Raw genomic sequence first — 12,500 nt, forward strand, 5'->3', positions numbered from 1 at the left:
TGGTCATGAAGTCCTCCTGCTTCTTGATGGCCCCCTCCGCACCCTCCAGGGTGGTGGGCATCTCCGTGTGGGCCAGAACGTACTCCTACGGGAGAGGAGCAGGAAGGAGAGAGTGGCCGTTACTGATAAGATTAGATTGGATCAGGGTTAGGAGTTCATTACACCTGCTCTTAATCACCTCTATTTATGTTCTTGATCTAAGGTTTACGGTTGGAGTGATCTAATGTTGAGGTAAGGGTGAGGCCTCTTTAGGAACTTCCTTTTGTTAGGGTTTGGCTTTTTCACTGCAGCTTTGAACACTGTGTACAGCTGGTTATACAAGATAACAGTGAGCCTGCAATTCATTCTACTCATTAATTAATTCAAATTCTACAGGAGAAGGAATGGACATGGAGTTCCTTATAAGAACTTAAATGCTGGTTCCCATAGTTCCCATAGTACTTGGTTGCAGTGGAGGAATCAATGAACATTCCTGGACGAGTATAAAACATGATCTCTCCATGGCACGCCTTCAGTGTTTCCTAGTAGGACATAATAGCTGGACCCCCTCAAACTCCCCACCGTGTCTCCCTCTAGCCCCGCCCTGTCTCCCTCTAGCCCCGCCCTGTCGCCATCTAGCCCCGCCCTGTCTCCATCTAGCCCCGCCCTGTCTCCCTCTAGCCCCGCCCTGTCTCCCTCTAGCCCCGCCCTGTCTCCATCTAGCCCCGCCCTGTCTCCATCTAGCCCCGCCCTGTCTCCCTCTAGCCCCGCCCTGTCTCTCTCTAGCCCCGGCGTCTGTCCTACCTGGTTGTTGAGGAAGGCCTCGGCCTGCTTGGTGTCCCTGATGAACAGCTGGTAGGCGTGGGACTGGGACAGGAAGTTCTGTCGGTTCTCCCACATCTTGTGCAGCTCGTTCCAGCCGGTGTCGAGCGCCTGCAGCCTCTGCCTGAGGAACATGTACTGGGAGTCGGTCTGGCCCTGCGTCACCATCTCTCCCATGTCGCGCATCTTCTGGTAGTCCTCCTCGTAGTTGCGGATCTCGTTCTTGATGGCCTCGTGCTGCGCCAGCAGCTTCTCGGCCTCGGCGAGGGTGTTGGGCATGTCCTCGGACGCGATGGCCGTCTGCGTGCGCGACAGCCACGCCTGGAAGTCGTCCAGGTCGCGCAGGAAGCCCTGCAGCTTGGACGCCTCGCCGAGCGACTCCTCGCGGGCACGCAGCGTCTCCTTCATCTCCTCCCACACGGCGGCGATCTCCTCCAGCTGGCCCGTGATGGCGCTGGCCTGGTCCGGGTGCTCCTCGCCCAGGCGAGCCGCTTCGCCCTTCAGGTCGCCCAGCTTGTCCTCGATGGCGGCCAGGTCGCGCTCCATGCCCGTCAGCTTGCGCTGCAGGGCCATGACGCCCGTCAGGTCGTTGCCCAGCTCCTGGGTGGACTCAATCACCTTGGTCTTCTCCCGGATCCAGGACTTGGTCTCGTTGCAGTCCAGGTGGTAGTTCTGCACGCCCAGGGCAGACTGAAGTAACTCCTTCTTGCGGTCCACGAGCTCGCGGAACTGGCTCCACCTAGGGGAGAGGACAGAGGATTAATTATTACTTATCAAGTAAGTCTCTACTCGGTAATGTTATAGATAAATGATATCTTTCCATTGTAATATTATAGATATATATTATCTCTCCATTGTAATATTATAGATAAATAATATCTCTCCCTTGGAATGTTATAGATAAATAATATATCTCCATTGTAATTTTATAGATAAATGATATCTCTACCTTGTAATGTTATAGATAAATACTAGTAGTAGGAGAAGGATTAATAGCTTTGGTTGAGGTAAACTTAAGCTTAGTAAGTAATCTAGGTCTGGTCCAGGTAAGTATGTTAAATTTGCTTACTTGTACCTTATATTGGAAAATAAGGCTGTAAAAATACTTAAGTTATCAGTTCGCAGGTTCCCTTATATTTACTGCATTGAAAGTCTTTTTGCTGATTGTCTGATTGTTTGGGTTAAACAGATGTCTGAAGTTTCATAATTGCCTTTTACAAATTTTCCTATTTCATTGTATTGTAACCAAGCATCTGACTTCCCAATGATCTGGGCACCTGCCATGGTTATGGGCCTTTGATGCAGCCTGGGACTAAATTTGACAGTCTTACCTGTTGTTGAGCTTCTCTTGCTGGGCTTTGATATCATTCTCGCTCGGGTGCCCGTTGTGGATCAGCTGCCTGGCGATCTGGTTGACCACGGCGATGCGAGAGGCCTGGTTGTTCGTCTCAGGCTCGAGGCTCTCAAACCTGAGGCACAAAATGGAGTATTTGTATTTAAAAGGTAGCGAAAAAATTTAATAGATATTATCTTTTATCGTCAAAAACGATAATAGTGAATGTGCAACATGTTCTTTAGTGACTGGCATAAAAACCCACAATGCATTGCCATGGCTTATATCATGTCACAACGTCACATCATGTATTAGTTAACAAAAAGTGACCAATCACTAAATACCAACCCCATATTCATTGTCTCTAAAAGGACCCACTGTCCTTGAGAAGCCAAAGACTGCAATTATAATTCTACACACCCCCCTCACATTATAGGAGAGAGAAGGAGGGTGAAAGAGAGGTGTGTGTGTGTGTGTGTGTGTGTGTGTGTGTGTGTGTGTGTGTGTGTGTGTGTGTGTGTGTGTGTGAGATAGAGAGAGAGAGAGAGAGAGGAGAGAGAGAGAGAGAGAGAGAGAGAGAGAGAGAGAGAGAGAGAGAGAGAGAGAGAGAGATGTGAGAGTTTTTCGAAATCATTTGTTAGCCCCTGATTATGGATGCTGGAGTGTGCTCTGGCTCATGATGGGTTCCATTTTGGCTCTGCAGGAGACTAGCTGCTCCCACACTCTCCTGTCATTAATCTCTTCAGTGGGTCTCATTAGCAATGTGTGCGCAGACTAGCATGCCATTAGCACCAACAGACCTCGACTGAGAACTAGGAAAAAAACGTCCCTTTCTGCGATTTGTTTCAAAGGACGTAAACCAAGAAGATATTTAAGAGTAATTATAGCGTGTGCAGAGCTACTGTACCCTACATATGTCAATGTATGTATATATGTGTGTATATTACCGTCCTCTACATGTCAATGTATGTATATATGTGTGAATATTACTGTTCCCTTGGCATGTCACTGTTTAATATATATATATATATATAGTATGTCAGTCTGATTATGTAAACACAACTCAATTACAACAATTCTGGATCTATATGGTTCCTGGGGAAAAGGGAACCCTTAATATAATAAAAGGTAAATCTGTGAAATCTCCCCATGGTTGTATAAGTGGTGCTTTGGCAGAGGTGCAGTGGGCTTTGTGGATTGGCTGACCACACCGGCAGTGTTTGATCTCCCCCTGGACCCATTCATTATGCTCTCTTCACCTCTCTGGCACTGAACCTCCAGTAACTTTTAACACGCACACACACACACACACACACACACACACACACACACACACACACACACACACACACACACACACACACACACACACACACACACACACACACACACACACACTTACACACGCACACACACACACACACACACACACACACACACACACACACACACGCACACACACACACACTGGATTAGTCAGCCTTTGCACCAAAGCCCCTTCCTTCTCCTTTGGCACTTAGGCTTTACTGTGGATTATGAGGTCTGCCTTCGACAGCTGAGTTTGTACCTCCTTCCCCACAACAGCCCTGTGCAGCAGCTTTCTAGTTCCAGCTCATCCCGTAGGTCAAGCTCCAAGCAACAGCAGCATCATTGCTTCAATACCCAGGCACCACACGTACTGATTAAAAGTGTATATCTTTACGTTGCTAGGGAATTGTTATCTAGCATTCCCTGTCACCACTTCTATTTTGCCAGATCCCTCATCCACTCAAACACCCACACAGTCATCACCCCCCAGCCAATGCTGACAACCCCTCTCAGTCCTCCTGACCTTTGACCTCCCCCTTCCCTCACCTGTGTTGGATGACCTCCAGGTCCTCCAGCTTCTCGGGAATCTCCATGTGGTCGAGCCACTGTTGCTTCTCGTCGATCCACACCTCGCAGGCCTCGGCCTCGCTCAGCATCTTGTAGAAGGCCAGCGCGTCGTTCAGGGCCTGCTTTCGCAGCCGCGTCAGCTCCACCACTTCGGCGTAGCGCTCCTCGATGCCCACCAGGCGCCCCTTGACTTCCTCGGAGTCGGCGTCGCGCTCGGGCAGGGCCTTGGCCTGCTCGTGGAGCGCGTCGAGCGCAGGCCTGTAGCTGGCCACCTCCTCGGCGGCGTCCTTGTGCTTCTTAGCGAGCGCGCGCGTCGAGAACTCGTCGTGACCCAGGTCGCCGCTGGAGACCACGCGTAGCGCATCCAGCGTCCAGGCGTCGGCGTCGTCCGCGTCCACCAGGAACTGGTGCAGGGCGCACGCCTCCTCGAGCCTCGCCTTGCGTGCCGCCGCCAGCGCCTCCAGGGCGGCCCACTGTGCCCGCACCTCAGCGCCCCGTTCCCGGAGCCGGTCGGCGCCAAAGTGCCCGGCGTCGGCCATGTCATCTCCCTCCTGAGCCGTGGCGTGGAGCTTGGTCGCCCGGCCGCTCATCTCGTCCTCCAGGGCGCGGTGCTGGCTGAGGAGCCGCGCGGCACCCGTCAGGTCCTTGCCGCAGTCGTCGGACGACAGGATCTGCTCCTTCTCGCGCATCCAGCCCTCCTCCTCGGCCATCTCCCAGAAGAACTTCCACAGGCGGCGCGACTCCTCCAGACGGGCCCTCCTCTCGGCAGCCAGCTGGATCAGCTCCTGGTAGCAGAACTCCATGTGGGACACGCGGTCTCGGATCACCTGCGGGTCGCACGGCTTATAGCCCGCTACAGAAGAGGAAGGGAGGAAGAAGGAAGAGAAAGATGCATGAAGAACCAAGAGAGGACAAAGGACCCAATTATACCATTAGATTTTTCACCACTTCAGGTAAGGTAAAATACCTCATGTGCCATTTTAAAAGTGCTAAGCTTGTCTACCATAGTATCATATGAATGTTTAAATGAAACAACTCTGTGTTACAGAGTTATATGTTGTTCTTTAAATTGTTATTGTTAAATGTTATATGTTTTATTGTTATAGTGTTATAGAGTTATATGTTATTTTTTGGTAAATGTTACTTATTTTGCTGTGCCGAAGCAATTTGGTGCATGCAACAATAAAAACACTTTGACTTTGACTTTGACTTTAAAAACCTATGTATCTTGACCAAGTCACACAGCCTCATATGAGTGATCTTCACAAGCCAGATTAGCGTCTTTGGTCATACTATGTCTATCCTGAAACACCCCAAATACACCAGTGTATATGAAGCAAAATGCATCTGTATCTTACCCTCCTCATCCACTGCGAACTTCTGTGCGTTGTTGTTGACGGCCTTGACGCGGTCGGCCTGGATGCCGATGTCGGCCTCCACCAGAGCGTGCTTCTGCATCAGGTCCTCCACTCCCAGCAGGTGCTTGCCATAGTCCTGGGACAGCAGTAGCATCTGAGGAGAGGACACACACACACACACACACACACACACACACACACACACAGAGTCAAAAACAGATGCTTAGACTCCCTGAAGGCTATTTATGATACGGAAACTTAACTTGAGCTTCTGTACATCCATAATCAAGTGTTTTAGAAATACTGAGTGAATCTTAACTCTCTCTCCCGATAAAGTAGAGTGTCTCCTGGAACAGGGTCCTCTATGGGCCTTAACAGTTCTCTCTCTCTCCCTCTTCTTTATCTCTCTCCATCCCCTTTTCTCCCCCTGTGTCATCTGTCCATCAACCCTCTCTACCGTTCATTTCTTTTTGTCTCTCACTTTTATTCAATCCATCCTGTCAGAACATCTCCTAGAAGATCCTCTACAGATAGATCATCTCTACCTCCCTCCCTCTCCCATTTCTACCCACCCTGGAAAAATTGTATTCTCGCTCTCTCTCTCTCTCTCTCTCTCTCTCTCTCTCTCTCTCTCTCTCTCTCTCTCTCTCTCTCTCTCTCTCTCTCTCTCTCTCTGTCTCTCTCTCTCTCTCTCTCTGTCTCTCTCTCTCTCTCTCGTTCTTGCTCTTTCGCTCTCCTCATCTCCCTATCTGGTTACCTTCTTTTAGTCATTTCTCTCACCTTCATCTCGTCCATCCAGTCCATGATGTAGAGCATCTCCTGGAAGACCCTCTGCAGGCCCAGGTTCATCTCCAGGCGGTGACGGCGTGCCTTCAGCAGCTCCAGCAGGTACTCCCACAGACGCTGCACGTTGTCACGCCGAGCGTTGATGCGCTTGAGGTCGTGGTAGTTTTCGATCTCCAGCTCCGTCGCCACGGCGAACACCGCCTGCACGCGCTCCTCGTAAGCGCCGATGTCGGTCTCGATGGCCTCGTGCTTCTTAGTGGCCGCCTCCACCGCCTGCAGGTCGAAGCCGAAGTTGTCCTGGTAGGAGAGAAGAAGGGAACACAATTCATTATCAGTTCATCTATCAGTGGATAACTTTTCACATGTATTTGTATTTTGCCCTGTTGTGATTCTGTTTTTCACTTCTAATTGAAGGACTGATAGACAATAACAGAATAATAGAGATAAAGCCAGTAAAAAAAAATCTTTCCAATAGGGAAAAGAAAGATTTGGTAAGCTGTCCAAATCTGTTTGATGAAAGGAAAGGCTTGGGGTTCTGCATGAATAAACATGGTGGGATGTTTTACATGTGTTTACCACTATTGGTGCACTACCACTGCAGTCCAGCAGGTGGTGCAGAGAGTCAGGACAGTCAAAATGAAAGGGCAAAAAGCAGATGTCAATGTGATTTGGATTGTAACCATGTGTGTGTGTGTGTGTGTGTGTGTGTGTGAGTGTTTGTGTGTGTGTGTGTGTGTGTTTGTGTGTGTGTGTGTATAATACCTGTGAGACGAGGCGTTGGTTCTCACTCAGCCAGGTCTCTCTCATGGCTGCCTTGCGGTCGAAGCGGCGGGCGAGCTGCTCCAGCTTCTCCTGGCGAATCAGCTCCATCCTCAGGGCCAACTCACGCTCATGCTCTGCCTTCTCCAGACGCTCCCAGGTCTGTCACACACACACACACACACACACACACACACACACACACGAACACACACACACACACACACACACCCACACACACCCACACACACACACACACACACACACACACACACACACACACACACACACACACACACACAGACACACACACATACACACAAACATGTAGTGATAAGCACACACGCACACACACACACACACACACACATGGTTACAATCCAAATCACATTGAAATGAAAACCAAGTGATAAAATAAACAGATGGACACCTGCAACTAATCATAATGACCTAGCGTTAAATAACTCACAGCATTAAATAAAAAAAATATGTGACTCATAAAATATCGGAAACTATATCGCTGCGCTTTTCTGGATTTATTATCGTAGGAATACAAAAGCCTTTTTGCACATAGCAAAATAAATCCTTGGCACATCTGATGCTAGGGCAACAAGTAACTTGTCCTCATAAACCTTTTGTAAGACTGTATGTGACAGTTACTGAGTGTGTGTGTGTGTGAGAGAGAGAGAGAGAGAGAGAGAGAGAGACAGAGGGAGAGGGAGAGGGAGAGAGAGAGAGAGAGGGAGAGAGAGAGAGAGAGAGAGTCGTTGAGTGTAAGTGTATGCTTCTTGGAGTCACACAGGCAGATAATTTGTGGTGCTAAGAGATGCAGTTCCTGGATGTGTCCCTTAGCAAAACAGATGGGTCAATAAAAAGACCTCTAAAGCATGTGATGTTTAGACAAGGGTGTGTGTGTGCTCGCTATGTATGACTTTGTATGTATGTCACTTTATCGTTTATAGTTCTTAGTTTTTTATTGGTGATGACTTGTATGTAATGAATGTATTCATTATCTTTAGCCATCTGCTCCCTCTATGATTTAAGAAGACATTAAATACATTAACACGATGCATTAATATGTTCTAAATGAATGAATCAAATGAGTTATACTTTTGTACTTCAAAGGAATATGCTGCTTCAAGAGACCTGCATCATTTGGATGGTTGAGCAGGGGAATTAGGGGGGGGGATTTCTTCTAGTCAGATTATATGCATGTAATACTTCACACGCCTGATCTGGGTCACATGTTGAACATAAACCAGTAACATCCGTCTTAGTCCTGGTGAGGCAGTGCATTGCCTGATTCAGTGTTGTTATGTTTGGCACAGTCAGGGCATTAGCCAATCAGCTCATCTTTGGCCACAGTCAGGGCATTAGCCAATCAGCTCATCTTTGGCACAGTCAGGGCATTAGCCAATCAGCTCATCTTTGGCACAGTCAGGGCATTAGCCAATCAGCTCATCTTTGGCACAGTCAGGGCATTAGCCAATCAGCTCATCTTGTACCTGCCGCCGCTGGCTGTTTTGCTGCTCACCTTGTTGATGTCGGAGATGAGCTTGCCCTCTCGTGGCATGTAGACTTTCTGGTTGTTGGCCCTCATCTTGCTCTGGATGGTGAAGAGCAGCACCTCCAGGTTTCCTTTTTCTGTGAACCTGGAGAGACGGAACCATAAGAGAACCATAAGAGAAGGAACCATGAGCATATTGTGTTACGGTTTGGTCTCTGGTGTTTAGGATAATGAACCACTTTCAATTTCTATGTGCTTTGTAGAATAGGTTGGATAGACATACAGGCAGACAGACAGACAGACAGACAGAAAGAGAGACAGACAGACAGACAGACAGACAGACAGATACATACAATCATACCTACATACATACACACATACACACACACATACATACATACATACATACAGAGAGACACACATACATACATACATACATACAGAGAGACAAACATACAGTACATACACACACACACGCATACATACATACATACAGACAGAGAGGAAGAATGATTACTTTGGGGGCTTCTCCACGGTGCGGTACGTGTTGAAAGCCTGTAGCTGTTGCTGGACTCCCACCAGTGAGTTGGCGAACTTGCGGTTGTTGAGAATGATGATGGTCTGCTCGATCCACTCCAGCAAGTCTGAGGCCAGAGACTCGTACTTATCAATCATCTTTTCCGTCTCAATGGCGTTGTCGAGAACCTAAGGAGGATACACATCAACCTCAATAACGTAACATTTCTGCATTTTTTCCCTTATCTGTCCAACATTGACCTCGTCTATGTCCCAACAGATCTGTTACAACATATACCATTTCACACATCATCACATCTAAATGTCTTTCTTTCTTTCTTTCTTTCTGTTTCTCATGACAGTGAGACATTGACCTCACAAAGCCTTTCCAACAGACCTGTTGAAACACGTACCATTTCATGCTACATCATATCTAAATATCCATAACACCAGTGGAAACATTTCACTGTGACCCTCAATGGACCTGACAATATATCAAATTATGATTCACTCCTCAAACAGGTTTGACGTCATTACCCTAGATGGACAGACAGCTGGACAGATCTTTGACAGTTGGACAGATATTTGACAGTTGGACAGATAGAGTCTATTCGGAAACATCACCCACCTTGCCAACACGCTTGCCTTCGACCTTCAGGGCCTTCATCTTGGAGAAGTAGTGATAGTATGTGACGACGTAGGTGATGATGGACTTCTCGTCCGGGTGGTCCACGCTGATATCTGCAGACACAACGAGAGGCGGTTGCTATGGTTGCGAGACTGTCATTTTTAGTCACAATGGAGACGAATTATAGGGTGACTTTTATCTTTTATCTAAGACTCGTGTCATTCTACGTGTATACCAGGTAGCAAGAAAAACATTCAGCAGTAAAGAAAAAAAAAATATATTTTACCCGAAAATGATACAGATTTAGGATTTTAATTCAGTAAAATGCCATCAAGAAAACTCTAAAGTTAATCTAGAATGATGCAGAGTGAGGAGTATCCAATGCATCTTGTGTTTTAGAGTGATAATGAACCATTCAGCAGGAATGGGGTTCTAACTGGGTTCTCACCCTCAGGGTCCAGTAGCTTGGTCAGGCCCAGGTGCTGCTCGGCCAGGTTGAATGCATTCTGCAGGTTGTGGTGGACGTTGGACTTCTTCAGCTTGTCAAAGTCAATGAGATCCGGCCTTTGGATGTCACAGTGCAAAAAAAAAACAGTTGACTCCAGAACTTTTCCCACAAAGAACCACATAACCACATAATTCTACAAAGACTACTGCTATCTTTAATACTCACCATCGGTAAAAACTCAAGCACAAGTGTTAAGCAAGCCCTAGCCAGACAACATTGGGTTTATATTTAGGATTTACCTCTGGCTGTGTGTTTGAGTTTCATGACAGTGTGTTTGATGACATACCTATGCTTATGGAGGATGGCGTTGAAAGCCATTCCATCCCGCCAGCTCGTGGTGAAGTTGCGAATGTTGACATTGGTGTAGCTGCGAAAGACAGCAAAACAGAGACCTCGGTTAAGTGTTAGAATTCCACTGTTAGAACCGTTCAAGCTCTTCTCTTCTGTTTGCAGCTGTACAGTCAAAAAACTTTCCAAAGCCATATTTTCTAGCTGCTAGACTTGACTGGTTTTAAGGCTTGAGATACATTTATGGTGTGTGACAAAATTACATTTTATAAGTGCTCCCGCAGACTCGTGGCAAAAGTTGAAAACAAGATCTACAGCAGGACGTGTAGTATAATCAATACAGTTTTTCCATTTTAGGTTTGCTTACCCTGCAGTCTTCATCTGACACCAAAGGAGCAGGGCATCCTTGGCCGAACGTTTCTCCTTGTTGTCCTCCGTTTCCACGCTGATGTCCTGGATCTGTCATGCGAGGGGAGATCGGAAGATCAAAGTGAGTTATAAGGAGTGGAAAGGGTCCTTCATATTCCACTTCACAGGGCACCAAGCCCATGCAATGAGTGTTGACATACTTCAACGTTGAGAACAAGAGCTTTGAGAATAGACAGGCAATAACAAAATCCCTCAGCACGGCATATGGTAGCATCTGCATAATGTCTACAGACAGTAACACATCACGTGTGAATTGTGGGCAGGTTTGAACAGCCAGTCTGTTTAAATGTATGATTGCTATCCACCCATAAGACATGACATATAATGTATTGTAACTGAATATACGACACAGCGTATATGCACTGTGATTCTACAAGACAATTACACCACATAGCGACTGCAATACACTTATGCCAGTGCCACTAAGGAATACCAGGAAGTTACGGTCTGCTTGAAGCGATGAAGCCTACCTGGAAGCGGAGGATGATGGTCCAGATGAGACCGAGTGTGAGGCGGTGGTTGCCATCGACGATGTCGTGGGACCCCATGTTCTCTAGGTGAACCCTCTGTTCCTTGAGGAACTGCAGGGCCTTGTCTACGTTCTCCAGGCAGTGGATACGCATGCGGCCTTTGGTGGGCTTGGGCTGGGAAAGGAAGAATGATCACCGTGTTAGCATCAGTATTACCATTAGCTTTCATGTTAGCATTTGGCTAGATTAGATTCAAATATATTTGTCATTGCACAGAGTACAAGTACTGAGGCAACGAAATGCAATTAGCATCTAACCAGAAGTGCAAAAGCAGAAGAGTGCAGAGTATGTGCTAGAAGGCAATGTGAGCCATACCCTTAATATTAGCAGTGAAGTCTGTGATAACTTTAGAATCAGCATTCACTTTAGCTTTCATATCAGCAAATGGCTTGCTTCCAGGGTTAACCGTAGCTTTAATGATTGCACTGAAGCCTGTACTTATATTAATGTATTATTTATTTTAGCTTCACAACTAGCACTGTCTATGATAGCATTCAATGGGGGGGGGAAACATCAGCATTTGCTTAGGTATTGTTAAAGGGTACCTATTTGGTATTTACATTTTGACACATTTATCTCAACAGAATAGGAACTATTTTTCAAATCAGCATTTGCAGTCTCAGGCAATCAACCAAGGCTCTGGCTGCACAGCACAAAATAACTAGCTGAAGAAACAGTGACTGCAGTATGACGGAACAATAGGGGTAAGCTACATATTTCCCCAGACAAATGGTCTCAGAGAAGGACATTCAAGGAATAACTTAGCAAACAGAAAGACAGAATAGGTATAAAGTACGGTGAATCCTGTTTGCTATTTCAATTTTTATAAACGTGTGTGTGTGTGTGTGTGTGTGTGTGTGTGTGTGTGTGTGTATGTGTGTGTGTGTGTGTGTGTGTGTGTGTGTGTGTGTGTGTGTGTGTGTGTGTGTGTGTGTGTGTGTGTGTGTGTGTGTGTGTGTGCTCAAGAAAGCCATAAAGAGGCCCTGTACTATGTATGGGGTTATTTAGACTTTAACCTTTAGTATGCCCCTCTGTGCCAGAGGTTTTAAGCTGACCGGGAAAGAGTGTAACCCTTGCTCTTAGACTATATGATCTCATCCTTTACACACAATAAACCTCAATTTTAGTTTTTTTTTTTTGAGTGAGTCGGTGTCCTCCACCCCCGTCCATAACACTGAAGAC

At 46.9% G+C, this 12,500-nt stretch overlaps 1 protein-coding gene across 1 annotated transcript in view; it reads right to left on the reverse strand.

Moving 5' to 3' along the window:
• LOC308373606 (spectrin beta chain, non-erythrocytic 1) overlaps nt 1–12,500 on the reverse strand; it is a 90,534-nt gene that overhangs the window by 12,189 nt on the left and 65,845 nt on the right. Inside the window, exons 4-17 of the mRNA XM_080849176.1 lie at nt 11,259–11,432; nt 10,727–10,818; nt 10,358–10,438; nt 10,012–10,127; nt 9,564–9,676; nt 8,937–9,124; nt 8,447–8,564; nt 6,916–7,074; nt 6,148–6,450; nt 5,368–5,521; nt 3,989–4,862; nt 2,133–2,270; nt 784–1,540; nt 1–85 (exon numbers count right to left, since the gene is read on the reverse strand). The exon at nt 1–85 is cut by the window's left edge and continues 118 nt beyond it. Coding sequence (XP_080705302.1) covers nt 1–85; nt 784–1,540; nt 2,133–2,270; nt 3,989–4,862; nt 5,368–5,521; nt 6,148–6,450; nt 6,916–7,074; nt 8,447–8,564; nt 8,937–9,124; nt 9,564–9,676; nt 10,012–10,127; nt 10,358–10,438; nt 10,727–10,818; nt 11,259–11,432 — 3,352 coding nt within the window. The remainder of the gene's footprint in view (nt 86–783; nt 1,541–2,132; nt 2,271–3,988; nt 4,863–5,367; nt 5,522–6,147; nt 6,451–6,915; nt 7,075–8,446; nt 8,565–8,936; nt 9,125–9,563; nt 9,677–10,011; nt 10,128–10,357; nt 10,439–10,726; nt 10,819–11,258; nt 11,433–12,500) is intronic.

Source organism: Sprattus sprattus, assembly GCF_963457725.1.
Source record: "Sprattus sprattus genome assembly, chromosome: 1".
In the NCBI taxonomy this organism is placed as follows: Eukaryota; Metazoa; Chordata; class Actinopteri; order Clupeiformes; family Clupeidae; genus Sprattus; species Sprattus sprattus.